The 17,215-nt window shown below is 41.7% G+C and overlaps 3 protein-coding genes across 7 annotated transcripts in view; 1 reads left to right on the forward strand and 2 right to left on the reverse strand.

Annotated features, from left to right (window-relative positions):
* Positions 1 to 209, reverse strand: part of ATE1 (arginyltransferase 1) — a 70,552-nt gene extending 70,343 nt beyond the window's left edge. Inside the window, exon 1 of the mRNA XM_042019501.1 lies at positions 186 to 209. The gene's annotated coding sequence lies outside the window, so the exon portion shown is untranslated. The remainder of the gene's footprint in view (positions 1 to 185) is intronic.
* A 731-nt stretch (positions 210 to 940) lies between these two features.
* NSMCE4A (NSE4 homolog A, SMC5-SMC6 complex component) lies at positions 941 to 10,452 on the reverse strand. Of its 4 annotated transcripts, XM_042019503.1 has the most exons (11): positions 9,840 to 10,449; positions 8,564 to 8,644; positions 7,898 to 8,028; positions 6,740 to 6,888; positions 6,319 to 6,418; positions 4,344 to 4,434; positions 3,784 to 3,878; positions 2,935 to 2,983; positions 2,182 to 2,273; positions 1,539 to 1,630; positions 941 to 1,035 (listed from the first exon to the last, which is right to left on the reverse strand). In XM_042019503.1, exons 1-10 carry the CDS (start codon positions 10,030 to 10,032, stop codon positions 1,547 to 1,549), a joined length of 1,065 nt encoding a protein of 354 aa, XP_041875437.1. In that variant the 5' UTR covers positions 10,033 to 10,449; the 3' UTR covers positions 941 to 1,035; positions 1,539 to 1,546. The 4 variants fall into 4 exon arrangements, 3 of the variants coding, with proteins under 3 accessions (XP_041875437.1, XP_041875438.1, XP_041875439.1); XR_006014573.1 differs by lacking the exon at positions 2,935 to 2,983 and having other exon boundaries at positions 9,840 to 10,450; XM_042019504.1 differs by lacking the exons at positions 2,935 to 2,983; positions 3,784 to 3,878 and having other exon boundaries at positions 9,840 to 10,451.
* Positions 10,453 to 13,633: 3,181 nt separating this feature from the next.
* The window catches only part of TACC2 (transforming acidic coiled-coil containing protein 2), a 130,795-nt gene continuing 127,213 nt past the window's right edge, over positions 13,634 to 17,215 (forward strand). Inside the window, exon 1 of one of the 2 annotated variants that reach the window (XM_042019483.1) lies at positions 13,634 to 14,878. The gene's annotated coding sequence lies outside the window, so the exon portion shown is untranslated. Of the gene's footprint in view, positions 14,879 to 14,989; positions 17,076 to 17,215 lie in introns of those variants that run through there. The other variant, XM_042019482.1, reaches the window with a different exon arrangement.

A 17,215-nucleotide genomic window follows, 5' to 3' on the forward strand; every position in this document is an offset into this window, starting at 1 on the left:
TAGCCCTCCTTCCAGCCCTTGTACTCCACCACGGCGGCGGGCATGGCGCCGGCGGCCCCGCAGCCTCGCAGCGCCCCCGCCCAGCCGCAGCCGCCGCCGCGCCCGGCCCGGCCTCCCCCGCGGGCGGATTGGCGATAAAAGATCGCTCCCGGTTCTGCGGATCCTCGCACCGTGTCCCCGCACACCTTCATGGCCAGACCAGCTTCTCACCCCCACAAACACGTTCTAACAGGCCTTCCAGGGGGAACGGATCCCTTTGTATCCACCCCGAGCTGCTACAGCAGGAAAAAAGGATGGAAGAAATCCTGAACTCCTCCTTGGGAGTGTTTTCTGGAAATGGAACAAGACTTCATGTATTTTTAATAAAATAATGTCGTGGCCCCATAGAGCCGGCCTGCCCAACTTACCAAACAAATACAGGAGGAGTTTGGAATAGAGAAAGGGGCGATTTCTATCTCTAGCTGAGACCAAATTTCCAAACTCAAACCTTTATTTCCAGAACAGTAAGAACAGCAGAGCAGTATCAATTCTGCAGCACCCAAAATCATGTAGGATAGCAAGGTTCTCCCAGTAGGGATGTTTAACCATGTGAATTCCACTTGCTGCTGCTGGGAGAGACAAGGGAGGAAAGAAGGGACACAGTGTTTCCTTTTTACTAAGAAAGTTCATAAGTGCCAGTAAACTTTACTACTTTGTATAAAGTAGTAAAGTAAGCCATAGTAGAAAAAAAACCCTGTAACAAGTCTACACTTCCTCAAGTTACCCAGAGAAGCTGTGGCTGCCCTTGAAGTGTCCAAGGCCAGGTTGGATGGGGCTTGGAGCAACCTAGTCCTGTGGAAGGTTTCCCTGCCCACTGCAGGGGCTAGAACAAGAGAATCTTTAAGGTCCCTTCCAACCCAACTCATTCCATGGTTCTAAACAAAGCAGCTCATAGAAAGTGTTGAGATGTTCCAGAAAAAATAAATTTAATTTTACAACATATACATGTAAAACAAATGTTGAAACAAATGTTTTGAAGTATTTTCTTTAAGGCACCTAAGGGGAGAAAAAAAAAGAGAAGGCAGTAAGACAGTGTGCATTAAGATCTGGAACTTACCAAACAACTGTGACAGTAAAGGAATTCATTCAGTCCTATCATTGAAAGAATTTTATGGAAGCAGAAGGGAAGACAGCCTGGTTCCCTCTAAGTCCTTCTTCAGACTACTTTATTAACAACATCAGCTGTCAGGATGTTAAGAAACCAAACACAAAAAGCTATGATTCTTTCCAACAGTGCATTCTGAGTATAAAGTTCCAAAAAATAACTCATCCCTTAACTGACCATCAAACGCAAAAATAAAGGGGTTTTTTCCAGTTAATCACTGCATACAAGGCTAGATAACATTTCGTTTCATGAAGAGGGCAAGAACACAGCAATTCCAAATGTTACAGTCACCCTGCTTACAGTTCTTCTGCATTTGTAAGTCGCACATAATTTCCCTGAAGTTCTTCTACCTGCATAAGGACCTTACTGAGTTTGATTCAGTAAAAGAACTTACTTGAATAGTTACTCTGTCTCCATTTCCTCTTCACTGCTCTGAGAAAGAGGGGTAATCATGGCTTCTCTTATCTGAAATGTTTCTATGATCTCCTGGTTAGAGATAACAGCAGAATGTCAGTCACCAGAGCTGAACTATTTCAATTTTATTACTACCAAGCAAGTAATAAAGTTCCTTATACTAAAGCAGTATTTCAAATTACTACATTTCTCCTGCACATTCTGAGTGAGGGACAAAGGAGAAGAGCCGTATGTGTGCCCAAAACTACTTTTTGTCTAGAGTTTATTACAAACAGTGAGGAAATTGAATGGAGAACTTCCCCTCCAGAAACAAGTAAGGGAAAAAACAGATTCCATATTTACCCAGGCCTTGTGTAAAGCAGTAAAGGCAAGTCAGTGCACAGCTTAAATGCACCTAAACTGACCAGGCTTCAAGAATCAAAGATGGAATCACTACCCCGATTCTCAGTTTTCTTGCAACTACAGACATCCCTTAGATCTGTGACTGTTCTGGCATCCATGAGGTCAAATGCAGTGTGACTGTACACAGAACATCTGCCCTCCCCAGAGCAGGTAACAGCACAGCTCTCAGAGGCTTAAATAAAAAAGAACTAATCCCAAGTATCAAGTGCTCTCTGTGGTACCTTCCATTCTCTCTGGTCCAGACTTATGACGACCTGGTTCCGTGCTCCAGCTCTGTTCTCCTCCTCCCCTCTCCCGCTGGGTTTTGTAGGCTCTGATCAAAACACAGCATTTTCAGGATTTACACCCGCAAAGTCAGTTTCCACCAGGAACACAAAAGCTCCACAAAAATCACGTCAATTCTACGTGTCCCACCCAGTTAGTCTCTATCAACAACCTGTACCACATACTGCTCAAGATACTTCCTTAGCCTCACCTCCTAAAAATTTAGGAACTAACTTTTTACAGAAGGACCTAAGTATTTTATTCCTTATGAAATCCCACCAAAGTCCTAACCCCACTGACATCCTGTGGGAATGAAAGCCGACCTCGTATGTAGGATGGCATTTTCTTTCCAATTGTTTTGAAGCTGCAGCAGTTCCCAACTCTGAGACAAGAGAGTTCTTACACCCAAAAATACCTTTTTTCAGCTAAGTGTAACAGTGTTCCTGTACTTACTAGCAAAAATATAACTTAAAAGGAAAGGTAATAACCTTTGATTTCTATTAATAGAATTAATTTGTATAAATCAGCATAATGGTCTTTTTCCATACACTGATATTTGAAAAGACTCAATCCTTGCTCAGAAATCTCTTCATGCCTTCAATTACACTCACTGCATATCCCCAGTTAAAAATATACCTAAAACTTTGTGAACACGTAACATGTAATGTTGTTACAAAAACCAGTTAGAGTACTTTAAAGCTAGATTTTACCTATTGTTGGCAATTTGTCTTCATCCAGCTTTATTTTTGCAAGACCATCCTAAACAACAGTGGGATTTAAAGTTTCATAACTTAGAACTTTCCAGTTAGGATAATGCACTGAAATTTCTTATGTTTTACTTATTACATAATCATGAACAGGTACATATACTGATGAAGAATCTTCACTGGCATATCACATAAGAAAAAACTATTTTAACACAGCACTTACGCATAAAGAAGGAGCCCATATAGCACATAGTGTGTAAACTTGAGATTGAGATTTTTTATCAAGTTGGATTAGAGAAGTTTTGCTTTATTAAAATTGTTATTATTCTCGAAATATACTTAAGCTAAGTATAATTCATAATAACATTTCTATTCAATATAAAACCTGGATTAGTCAAAATATCCTTGTCAGTTTTTGTCTTTTCCAGAATTAATTTTATTTATTAGACAAACTAAGGATAGTTTTGAAGTGCAAATCCATGGATTCAAAAAGAATATATAACTTTGACATAACATTGTTTCCTACAGCCTCAGTAACTCTTCTATACTCTATGAGAACTTTTCTACATCTAAAATGTGAGCCAGAATCTTTTTTGAAAAGCATATTGACTGCAAAAATATCACCACTGCTTTGTTGGTTGCAGTACAAAAACTGATTGCACTACAAAAAAATAAGCCTAGTCAACTCTGTTTCCTTTTCTATTTGACTACCAAAATATCACAGATTGTTTGCAGAAAATAAATTCGTATTTCTCATATTTAAATCCTAATTCTTCAATATTGAAGCCAGGTCAGTATTTCTATGTAATTCTAGTATCTAAAGTGATATTTCAAGAACATGCCATGCCTTACCCTGATAAGGAAGGACACATGAAACATGTTTTCCACAGTGTGTGCAAATGAGTTCGGATCAATCACAAAATCAAAGAAGGAAATAGGTGTATTAGCTGGGGATGCAAATGTAGCTTTGTTAAATCAAACAAACAAACAGGCAGTATACACAGAGCTAACAGATGTAAACACAAACTTAAGAGAGCCAATACTCCTTTCAAAAGCTAAAGGGATATTTGTCAACTTAGCTGAATTCCCAGCTGCCTGCAAAAACAAATGTTCTATAAAGTATATTATTTTCTTCCATCTTTTCCCCCCCCCACAGATCCATATACAGTGACTATTTGACTGCCTTCTAAAAACAGCAGGCTTTAATCAGGGGAGAGGATTTACATTTACTCCGCAGGCAAACAACAGCTGATTAGTGTTAATAAAAAATACATAGTTGGTATATGTTCTTCAACAAAAATTTCTACTTGCAAACTTCAACTCATTTTGTCTCTGTAGTTTTACCACTCCCAACTGTAGAAGACAAAGAATATTCATTTTCTCCAGTTAATGCTTAATTTAATTATACTTACGATCATTTTCAAAATGAGTTTGCAGTATTCTCAAGATCCTTTCTACTTCTTTTTCTGTAGCTTCTTGATGAGACTCTTGCATTTCTTTTAACTGGGAAAAAGAAACAGAGCTTCACCTCAAATAATGGTTGTTGAATTACCAGAATATGCAAACGGCTTCTTTTGAACATAACATAAAACTTGAATTTTTCTCCCTACATGCAACATAACAAACACACTTAGGCAAACATGAGACAACATTGAAGAGCTTTAGGGTTTAATTCCCAACTTACAGAATCAATATGAAAGGCCATGGCTTGTATGTTTTGAGCCTGTGTACAGGTGTACACTTACTTTTCAGTACCTCTGGGCAGTTGGGTTACACAGTGCTATAGTCTGTGAGTTTAATGAAGATGATCATTTATAAGCAACCCAGAAACCCTTCAGCTCCTTCCCAGTACAGACTGTAACAAATCCTTTCTATCACTATTTGGATTGAGTAGGCTGCCTTTAAAAAAACAATGATCAACTATTTGCCCCTATATCCCAGCATTAACACAGCCTGAGCTTCCGTGTAACAACATGGTTTATGTTTGCAAAGTTTCAGATGTAAGCCTCTCTCAGTATTCCCAGACTTATGCCTTTCTGCCAGTGTATGACACAAAGAATAAGAAAACAGAAAGCAGAAACAATAGTGGCTATGTGATGTAATTAGTTTTTTGCCATTAACCACATTTCAGTGCAAATGCAACGCCCTGTTAGACACTTCTAAAAGAAAAATGGGAACCAGGCTAATGTAAAGAAGCTTCTCTTTTGTTTCCTTTCAAAGCAAAAGGCAACAGAACATGCAAGCTCATAACTTGAAAATTGTAAACCCTATTTCTGAAAATGAAATTGGTCTGTCAGGGGGTTTGCACCCAGCATGCCAACAAAGATGAGCCCGGAGGTCTAGGCTGCGACCCCTCTGGAAGGCGGCACACATAAAAAGGAGCGAAGAGCTCCTCACTCGGGGGAGCAATCTTCCCTGAGGCAGCTGGGAGGGCACACAGGTGGAGGCAAAGAAGAAGAGAGGGACTCTCTGTATGGATTCCACGCTGAGGTTTATTCACATGAACAAACAGGGACAAATATCCAAATTTCTGGCAGCACCCAGGGATTTTATAGTGGGGATGGGAAGGCGGGGAAAGGGATTCCAGCCAATGAGATAAGGGGAAGTAGGCGGGGTAAGCAGTGAGGGAACCAATGGGAACAACACCTAGGAGGGACTTGGGGAAGGAACCAATGGGGTGTCGAGTACTGCAGAAGCTTCTAGAACTCATACACACCAACTAAGAGAAATGAATATATTTCGACTTTTACATAAAACCGGGAAGGGAAAACATGAACCAATCGTAGGGAAACATGCACATCATAGAACTGGGCGATTGTGGGTTCTCACCCTCCCCACGGAGTGAGCCGCTTTAGACCTCAGTGCCATCCTCAGTGGTTAGAGTAGTTGGGGCTACTTACACTGCCACAGGTCTGTAAATCCTATTTTCTTCTACTCAGTGAAATACTGCAGCCCACACAAAGCAAATCAAGAAGCCTAATAATGAAATCGGAATCCTTTAGTAGAAGCTCAGAAGAAACAGGGCTGATGTGTGTTTCTCCAACTCCAGCTGGATGGCTGTGGAGCCAACCAAGGATTGTTGGCTTACCAGCCAAGGAATGCTGGTAATAACCCACTCTGAGAAAGAACAGGATGTAAGTGGAGAAAGAGCCATATGGAGGTAAGGAAGCACTTTTCTGGGACATACGTCCTTGTTCTGGCTCCTGGAGATAAGCACAGCACAAGCATCTATGAATCTTGGGTACTCCCTCCCCCTTAAAGGTAGAATGTCAGAAGTACTACACAGTTCAGAATTACAAAACCCAAAACAACACATATTGAAAGATTTAGAAGTCACTTGTTATAACCGCCAGAACAAATGGTAAATAAAGCCAACACTTTACAAACCTGAGCAGGCATTGCCCGTTCTGCTTTTCCTCTGCTAGCTTTCTTCTGCCTCTCAATCCGTTGCTTTGGTACAGGAGGCTCAGACTTGAAAGATCCCATCCTAACCAAAATACAAAGAACACATACATGCAAATCTGGTGTACACTGTATGTTCAAGAATCTTTATACTGAGCAGTGGATTTCCTCAAGAAAGTGCAAGGCGCTGACTGATACCTAAAGATAAAGCTTCATCACATTTAGAGATTTCTGGAAAGAACCAGCCCCAAAAGTTGCTCCCAATATGTTGACAGCCTCATACCTTGTCAACACTCTGCTGTGACCTCAGATTAAACTCAACTCAAGTCCAGGGCATCAAAGATAAAAATCAATTAAAGCCATTATCTTGAGCTGCAGTACATACTGTTTCCTATAAGAAACTTACATGTAATGAAAAGTAGGTGCTCTTCTAAAGTACTTGGGTGCTTCTTCTCCCATTGTCTGCCAGGCATCACTAGGTAAAAAACCGCCTGGAACATCCTCAGAGTCATCAGTTTCTTCTACTTCTGTGCGATTTATACCCATGAAGGTCAGCTACAAAAGAAAAAAAGCTGCAATAAAAATTCACTTAAGAGGTAAAGCAGTAGATACATTCATGGTGAAACATTGTATTGTGGTGTTTGCCTGACAAATTACCATTTAATACCACTGCCTAAGAACTTTGACTTTCCTGAGGATACTATGAAAACAGATGAACACTCAAATTCGCCCTTGTGTTCAGCAAGAAATGAAAGAAAGTCACAGGTAAACAAAACTGCTTAGATTCCAACACATTTTCAATGACATACAAAGTAGCAGAACATTACTTTTATTGCAGTTTAGAGCTCAGATGTTTCACAGTTTTTGAACACCACACACTCCCAGGAAGCCCAGCCCCTCAAACACCATAGAATTTATCTGGCGTATCCCTGCACCCACCAGTCCACACTAACCCAAGAAAAACTTCATATTGAACTTAATGTTTTTTACAGACCTGAGCAAACACTCAAGATTCCTTGTTGATCTGCTGTAACAAAAGAGAGCAAAAAGCCAACAGCCTGCTTAAGAGCTGTTCTGAACTGACTCTTCCACCCAGTCACAGTACAAAGAGACAAACTGTCCAGTCTGAAACCATTCAAATCATCCAAAGTCCCATTTTATGTCAGTGACACAGGGCCTCAAGAACTCTATCCAAAAACATAGAAACCAGTGGACAGGATAAAGAAACTACTTTTCTACTGAGAAACTACAGAACAGTGGCTGAAAAAAATGCAGAAGACTTTCAGAGCATGAACTGACTGAACTGCCATAAAGCAGCAGCAGTGCAATAATGGGGGGTTGTCTGCATTTTAAGTTAGATTTTCCCCTACTGCAAATGCTTAATACATAGTTTAAGACGATTAACAACAGTAACCAGAAAGTTAATCAAAGAAATTCATAGGAAAAGCATTAAATTCCATCAGAAATGCCATGTACTGCCTGACAATCTGAGGCTTTATGGTTCTGTAACAAACAGGGCAAACCTCCAGCAGAAATGTTGGCAAATTCAGAGCCTGGAACTTACCAAGTCTTCTGCAAATGCTGTTGAATCAAATGCTGACATCTCCGAGTGTAACTCATTGGCCTTCTCCTTCCCTATATTGGATGCTATAACAAGAAACTGGGCATCCAGTGCAGCCTCTCGTGCACGGCAAACTGTTACAGAAAAGATTTTACGGTAATTAACATGAAATTGTCACAAATCCAATAATCAGATTCAGCATAGGGACTATCCAGGCTTTAGCGCTTTGGAAATGGTTTTATTACAGTGACCTCTATCCTTACAATAATATTTGCATTTTAAAAAAAGGAAAGAATGACAAACCATGGAAAAGTAACATGTGATCTTGAAGAACAAATGCATTTTTTAATCAACATGTTTTCCACCTTTCCAAGTGAAATGAACCCCTCTACACCGATATCTTTTATGTGTACTACTTACATACATTGTTCCAGTGAATCAAAATAAAGCAGGGAGTATTTCTAAGAGCAAATAAACTGTAATGACATCTATTTTCTCACATCAACTTACTCAACCAATCTTCAACTTAACACATCTATTTTAAGTTATATAAAAATTCTGATGAAGTACTTGCACCTCAACTTCACTCTTGCCCTCTTTTGTTTGCAAGGCATCATCGCCTCACGCTTGGCCAAACGTATTGATTAAAAAGCACAGAATTTGTTTTACCTCCATCAAAAAGTTTATTGGCTTCTTCCAAAGCTTCTGTCAGCCTGTTGCTTTTTGAATTCAGCATAGCTTCTCGATTTTCTGTGGGAAAAGACACAAAGGAAATCCTGAATTACTTGAACATATAAGCACTGAGAAACACTGCACTTGTTTGATCCCAACTGGAGGCCAGGTGCCCATCAAAGCTCCATCACTCCCCTCCTCAGCTGGACCAGGGAAAGAAAATAGAACAAAAAGCTCATGGGTCTAGATAAGAGCAGGGAGAGATCACTCACCACTTACTGTCACAGGCAAAACAGGCTTGACTTGGGGAAATTAGTGGCATTTTCCATGAAAGAAACAAACCAGCCCCCAAAACTATATGCTTGGTCACTTCTGTAAACAGGCTGGGTTCCCCATAAACTGCGCTGTAGCCTCTTGTAAAACAACTGCACAATATCAAGTATTCAGAGAACAACTAATTCCACGTGTTGCTCAGCTTGGCAGTGCTACTCACACAACCATGGCCACGTTTCTGTGAGGAAAACAGCACAACTCAAATGCACATAGCAGAAGGACTCACACACCTGTCTGGAGATACTAAAAACTACACAGCATTTTTTTGGAAAGCCCAAGAATAACTTTCCAGTCCAGGCACATAATGGTACCTGCAGTTTCAAACTAAAGCTCAGACACCACGAAAGCAAAATTAAAGGATTTCGGTGCATGTCTAGGTCTAAAGCTGACAGCTGACAGTTCCCCTGCACCAGTGTATGCACCACATGTGGGCTAGTGCAGCCAAATCCCTCGTAACCTTGCTATCCCTGGGGATGCAGGAGACGGCCTTTCCACAGGACAAGGGGGAATGGCCTCACACTGAAGGAAAGTAGGTTTAGATATCAGGAAGAAATTCTTCCCTGTAAGGGTGGGGAGGCCGTGGTACAGGTTGTCCAGAGAAGCTGTCGCTGCCCCATCCCTGGAAGTGTCCAGGGCCAGGTTAGACAGAGTTTGGAGCAACCTGGGACAGTGGAAGGTGCCCCTGACGCGGTTGGAACGAGAATACCTGTAAGGTCCCCTCCAACCAATCCATGATTTTGCAATTCCACGCTTCCTGGGAGTCGAATTTCGATCTAAGTACAAACCCAAAGTATCGGCAGCCCAAGGAACCCGGAGTTTCCAGGAACGCTCCCACAGCTCCCCACACGCCCAGGACAGGCCGCCGGCCTCAGAGGCCCCCCCGGCCTCCAGCCCAGACACCCCACCCGCATCCCCGGAGCTCCCCCCGCTGCCTCCTTACGCTGCACGGTGGAGATGAGCTCCCGATACTGGCTACGGATCATCCTGTTATGCTCCCTGTCGTCGCCCTCGCCGATGTTCAGCTGCCGGAGCCTCTCGCCCGCCGCCGCCGTGTCCTCCCGGGCGCGCGGCGTCCGGGACCGGCGGTCCCGCGAGGCGGGGGAGGACTCGCCGCTGTCGCTGGTCTGCGACATGGCGGGTGCGCGGCCGCGGGAGCTGTCACCCACAGCCGCGGGATGCGGCGGGGATGACCCCGCCTCACGTGTGTGCCGGGCTCCCCGGGATACGCGCACCGAGTCGAGCCTGCGCAGTTCGCCTCAAAGGATCTTTGTGGAGGGGTCTTCGGGCACCGCCGGTGGTCGTTGAGCCGCTGCACGCTGATCGCGATCTTCCATACTGGTGCTGTCTTCCGCTCCGGTTCTGCAGGCTGCGCAGTCTGTTCCTCAGCAAATCGGGTTGGGCCTTTCTGACTCGCCGCAGAGGTGGTAACGGAGCTCTCACCGTTCCTCTAACACGTACTTACTTCCTCGTAAGCCCTTCACGGCCGCGCACGGGTCGCTCGCTGCCCGAGGCCGAGCGCTGTGGGCGGCGCAGGGCGGTGCGTGAAGCCCGGCGCGGGCGGGGCCGCGCTCCGCTGCCTCGGGAGGGCGCTGCGGGCGTGGAGACCCGCGGGGCGGGAGGAGGGAGGCGGAGACAGCCAGCATCTGAGGGGAACGCGGGGTAAATGAGAGATAAAGGGACGCTGCGCTTGTCCCAGCGCCTTTAATACATGGATTTGTCCATAGAAATGCCTGCCTTAGGTACTGAGCAGGGATCTGTGCACTGGCAAATGAAATAAGTCAAAGAGCCTTAGAATGGTTTGGGTTGCAAGGGACTTTAAAGATCATCTAGTTAGAATCATGGAATCATCAGGGCTGGAAGAGACCTTCAGGACCATCCAGTCCAAATGTCTACCCAGCACTGCCGCTGTAACCCCTAAACCACAAACCACATCACCCAGCTCCTCTTGAACACCTCCAGGGATGGTGACTCCACCACCTCCCTGGACAAGCTATTCCCAAAGCCTGAGCACCTAAACAGTGAAAAAAAAAAAAATCTGATCTCTAATCTGAATGTCCCCCATCTCAGTGTAAAGCCATTTCCTCTGGTTCTCTCACTGCAGGCACGGCAGAGACTGGTCCCACCTCACTGCATCCTCCTCCAAGTCAGGGACTTGTGCACAGCAATGAAGTCCCCCCTGAGCATCCTTTTCTTCAGACTAAAAGCCCCCAGCTCCCTAAACCATTCCTCAGAAGAGTTCTCTGGGAACTCTCCAGCACCTCCATGTCCTTTTTATAGGGCCCAAAACGGAATGCACCACTCAAGGTGTGGCCTCACCAATGCCAAGAACAGGGGGACAGTCACTTCCCTGGTCCTGCTGGCCACACTATTCTCCATACAGAGGATTCAAATGAATCCCGGAAAATATAAATCATCACACTTAGCCCTTCATTGCTGATTAATACTATTATGTTGTTTTAATTATTGTGGTGGGTTCTTTAAGGTATTTTTGGGAGTATTTTCTAAAACATCTTCATAGGTTGGCTTGATTCAGTGTATAGACATGGATCTACTTCGGCTTCCCCAAACCAGTACTTCAGCTAGACTACAGAACTGCAACTATGCACAAGCTATCTTTCAAAATATATGTCTAAAATATGTAATACTTCAGGAGAACATTAATGAATGATATTTGAACTCTTGAACAATTTTCCGTTCTTTGTGTGACTAGTAGAGTGCTGTCAAATTTGCATTGCAAATTCAATATGAGTAATTCGCTTTTGAATGCTGACAGAGAAAGGCTCATGAGAGGATCCAAACAAGACTGGGGCCCATTGTACCCTGCAGTACACAAACATATGGTAAAAAATATTCAGGATGCAAATACAGGCTTAGCAAATGTGAGTTACAATTTTTTACTGTCATCTCACTATGCTTAATAGGAACTCAACATTCTGCAATACTGCAAGACATTGCCCTGCATTTTTATTTCGAGACTTCTGCTTGTCCAGAAGATCAGATGTCTGCTTTTCTGGCTATTATTTTGTCTCTATGTCAATTGTTACCGTCAACAGTGAAAATGGTAAGTGAAGAAAATGTCCTACATGCCATTGATTGAAAGATTTTCCAATTGTCTTTACTCACCAAGGCTATTTTTTGTCTGATGTTCATTCAGTTCTCATCCATGCATGTCCATAAAACTTTATTCTCATTGAAAGGAGAAGACTCACATAGAGGAATCCTAAAATAAACATTTCAGATCTGTTAGGCGAGTTTCACTGTGTGCAGATTTCACCATTCCCTCTTTTGATCCTCTCAGAGTGCAGAAATGAATGTAGAGTTTCTGGCATTTAGCAGTGGATGTCCAAATGAATTCTAATTCCTAATGTTGTACACCTTGTATATACCATGATCATACAGGTACTGTATTTCAGCAAGCAAAACACAATCTCCATTGTCATCAAATACAGAGCAATAATCTGGGGTTTTTGTGGTGCTGAGCAGTGAATTACAAGTGGGGCTCGCAGTGCATCTCAGCTTGGAAATTGCCCAGAACACTGCTGCTCTTACCTAGAGCCCTTAAAATGTGGATCTGCCATTATTCCATTTACTATCAAACCTAATCACTTGTCTAGCTCTGAAAATTGGCCTCCTGATGTGAATGTCCCTGATTTGCTAGCAAATGTTCCCAGGCATTAATGGAAAAAAGTTGTCTTTAAATGAGACAGTTTAGTCACTGCCCAGGAGTGTTGCTTGTGGTTTTAAAGCACAAACCTTTTGCATTTCCCTTGAATACACCAAAATAAATGCTCCTGTTCAGGATGAAAAGATAAAGCAAGAAATTAGTTGTCTAAAAACATGACAACATAAGACCTGTTGCCCAGTTATGGCTGTTCCTGATATAAAGTTAATCCTGGTGATCTGAAATGGGGCCTGGACTAATTGAAAACATCAGAAATAACACATCTGAGATACTTGGCATTCAGCTGCCAGCTCTGCAAGCAAACACAGATGAGGGGAAACTCTTTTAATGAGTGTAGCTAATTTAAAAAATTTGTTTTAGCAATGTAGAAGTGTAAATTTGTATACTTGGTTCTTGAAGCAGCTTTTATTTCTGTATTTACAGATAATCCTGTGGGAGGTGAAAATCTGTCACCAGTTATTCCCTCAGCAGCATGGATTAGGTTACAGCCCATCTCATCAGTGCCTGTCTAAGAAGGTATTTTCAGAGGAATATGAAAGAACAATTATTAATAGAACTATGAAAAAAACTGGGGCCCAGTTTGGTGGGATGTCAAGGAAAAAATCCTGGTAGGATCAAACCTTCACTGGCACCAGAAACCCTTTCCTATTAAGGACTTGGAAGGTTTCATTACATGAAAGACTTGACACCAGGTTGCTACCAAAACATACGAAGGTCATGCTGCTGGAGACCAAAATACTGAAAACCTTCCACTTTTTCCCTACAATTAAACAGCAATGTAGAAAAATAAAATAAAATAAAATAATAAAATCTTTGCAAGAAGGAGCAGGAAATATATACATATATCAATGATGCCTCAGAGTGGAGAATAGCCAGACAGCTGCAGCCTTGGTGGTCCATCCAGCACATTTTGAACAGAGGAACAAACAAATTAAAAGCAAATGTGGAACAATGTCAGATTTTTGCAAAAGCAGAAAGCCAATTAGCGTTCTAGAGATTTGTGCACATATTTTACATGGCAATTTTTTGGACATAAAAATTTTAATATGCTAATAATTTCTGTATTCACAGAAAAACCATGAATTCACTACTTCTTATAGCAGTCTCTAGAAACTGTCACCTCTTAGACATTGCCAACACCACGCAAACAACTGACTTAAGCCTAAGCACTTCTGTGATAGGTTTAATCCTATCCCAGCAATCATTTCTTCATATCTTGTGCTGATGTGGATATATTTATGTTTTTAAAGGCCTGTAACTCACAACCTATTATGAAAGCATTGTTTTTTCCTTTCTGAACTAGTGTATTCCAAGGGAGGATTTTCCAAAAGTACCACGTAACTGAAAACATGCTCTGCTTAAGACATTTCTGTGATTGGTGCGGGTTTCCTATTGCAGTGATGCACTTTGGGGGGTTATGGTTGAGACAACTCTCTGCTGAAGTGACACGGGTTGATTCCCTGATAGGCTCACACAAAAATACCCTCTAACTTCAACCACTCCATTCAAACCAGTGGGCTGAAAGCTCCATCTCATCCCATGTGGGAAGAGACAAAGCTGCATTCCCTCTTTTCTGCCCATGGGGGCAAGAGAAAACTGAACACAGGCAAAGAGATGAAGAATGGAACAGAGGCAGAAGACTTCCTTTTCCTTCTCTCCATCCTGCCAGGTAATCTGCTAGCATTCCTAGGCTTTGAAAGTTTATCCTGAGCTCCAGCAAGGCATTCCTTAGGAAATCTGCGGAGCAGCGCTGACTTGCAGTGGTTGTCTTAAGGCAGCTGTCACTTTCAGCAGTGCTGTTGTTATTTACATTTGTCACATGCTAAGTTGATCCATTTTCCCAGCCTTTGCTTGGGAGGTCAAAGGGACAGCCTGATACGTGGAAGTTACAGTTCTGGAGTGAAAAGCCAGAGAGTAAAATTCCAGTTACATTGGTTTAACATGGAACTCACCTCCCTGCCTTAAGTAATCTATATCCCAACAACAACAGTGACAGTGCCAGCGTGCTGCACCTAGTTTACAGGACCTGTCCCGTGTCATTCCCATCCAGCAACTGAGAATTCCTGTGAAGAACTGATGTGTCATAGCCCCACAGCTCCCTGGGTCAGATTCCTTACACTTCATAGCTCTCCAGCATAGTGTTCTCAAACATCAGCCAATTCACATTAATAGAACACTTTCATGTGATCCAGGGAGAAAGGGGATCCACACACCAGCTAGGAGTGAAGGAGTGCAGAAGGTTATAAAAATCAGGGACAGAGTGGTGCATTTTCATTTTTAGTCTAGAGGAAGATTGGGTAAGTAATTTTTTATTAGTTCTTTAAATTTAAAAATGTCTAGACTCAAAACAGTTTACTAATTATGTTTTAGACATTACAAAAAGGCAAAGGGAGTGCCTGACAAGTAAAAGAATTTTCTTCTCTGTACCAGAAGAAAAGAGTTTCTGCTTTGAGGTTCTATAGTTTCATGATCTCTTGTATAACTCGTTTTACAATCCCATACCTTATATAGTACGTCTACAGGATGATGTCTTGTTTAGTCAGTATATCTCTAAGACCAAGAGACTGATCATTAAATGTGCATGTCCTAAAATAGCTGATTTAAAAACAAGTTACAACATTACAGACTGTCATAATGATTTGCAAATGCTGGAGTTGTTAAATGTGGCTCTCTTCCACTTGTTCTTTTTTTTTTGCAGAAACAGTTCTAAGGGTTTGTGTCAGAAAGGATTGCTTGTTTTTAAGTTGCCATGTAACAACAAGAATGTGTGTTTCTCATGCAGAATTTCAGGGATGAAATGAGCTGGCTGCTCACTACACAGATTATGCAGATGTTTGATGATGTTCTTAAGTGGGAACTGTCTACGATGTTTTGTCCTTTCATGCATAGCAAAGTTTGTTTCAGGCCGTAAAACACAACACTGAGCAGTTGTAGGTACAGTATTGCCTCTGGTGATCCAAAACTTACAGATCTTCAGGTAGCTGAAGTCACTTCTAGTCTTACCCACTAGGAAAACTAATTAGATCAAAATAAGATTAGCAAAAATTTGATTATGTTAGTCTTTTTAACACTGACGACATTATATTGAAATCCCTTGTCAGTGTGCCATGACCACTTCAGTTATTTCTGGATTTTATATTGAACAGGGTTTATATTATCAAAATGTTTTGGAAACTGTTTTCCAAGTTAAAAAAAATAGGTTTAGCTTCAGGCAAAACTAACAATCTCACTGACAGCAACAGGATGACAATGGCAGGCATGCTTCTATCTGTATTATGAAGCAGGTATTTCCTACAAAATCTGACCTTATCTAAAAAATAGAGTTTTGTCCTCATGATTCAGCTATTCACAATCAAGCTGCTAACTACCTAGGAGTAGACTTTTTTCCCTTTACACAGTCCAAAAGACAGGTTAGAAACCTGCTATACATGTAGGAGTTAAAAAAAAATTCCATCCCTTCATGCCAAAATGTTTTCATTATAGATTCAAAGACTAATTAAATGTTAATACATCGAATCTATAAATCTTGTTTTAAAGGGATTTTGGACAGGAAAAAGTGCTGGTAGTTGAGCAGAAAAGTCAGATGGGCCTATGGGTGGATGACCTAATCCTCATTGGCTTAGTTTTAAGTAACCTGACATCTGCATCTGCATCACATCCAGTCATTTTTCCATCTCTAAGGCAGAGGCCTGTGACAATGACAGGCTTGATATCCTGGCCTAAGGAGATCAGTAAGCACTTTGCACATGCTCCTGAATTACCTAGTTAGTGTTTTTCATCAAGCATTTTAACAATCTGTGGGAAGCAACCTAGTCTGGGAAGTAGCCAATCTAAGCTGATCTAAGCTACATTATAGTTGGGTTTTTATCACTAAGGTCCATAACAAGTCTGAAAAGAGTAACAATTTACCCTACTTCTATGATCTAGGCTTAAAGCTAAATGAATAGCTTAAGTGCAGTTAATTGATTCCACATTTAATTGCAGAAACTAATGGTTTGAAGAGCTGCACTGCTGACAGCCAGGATAAGAGCAGAGCCATCAGAGATTATAGTTTTTATTTTTCTTGACATAATCCTTTTTAAGTACTGTGTTCTAAAAATCACATGGTGAAACAAAGTTTGATTTAAGTTTTGTATGTTTGCATTAGAAGCTCTTTAATGCAGGATCCTATGAAAATACAGCAGTTGGTCAAGATCCATACACAGAATATACAAGCCTCAGCAAGCTTGACAAAATACTGAACTATATATTCTTGCCAAGTTAAATTTGTCATTAAATGCTAGTTAGAACTTGACAGACTCATTTACTTCCCTGGTTTCCCAGCAAGCATAAGATCCAGCCAGCATTCTTTTTTCTTGGTCAAACCCAAGGTTCTGCCAGCTTTGAGTCCTTGCAAATGGATTTGGATATTTATATTTATTTGCTTTATGTGTAAACAGTAGTGTGCTGCAGGGAGTTTTGTAGGACTTTAATGGGTCTGTGCATAAATAAAAGGTAAGAATGATTTATTTTATTATCTAGATGAAATCTGCTTTTCTGAGTATAAGTAATCAGAGAAGATTTGCTGGTTCATGGCAACCTGACTGGGTGAAAAGAGGTTTTCTTGCTACCAAAACATAATGTGATTAATGCTG

This window comes from Corvus kubaryi, unplaced genomic scaffold, assembly GCF_017639235.1.
Source record: "Corvus kubaryi isolate FWS band 111438036 unplaced genomic scaffold, C.kubaryi_AGA036_p1.0 138, whole genome shotgun sequence".
In the NCBI taxonomy this organism is placed as follows: domain Eukaryota; kingdom Metazoa; phylum Chordata; class Aves; order Passeriformes; family Corvidae; genus Corvus; species Corvus kubaryi.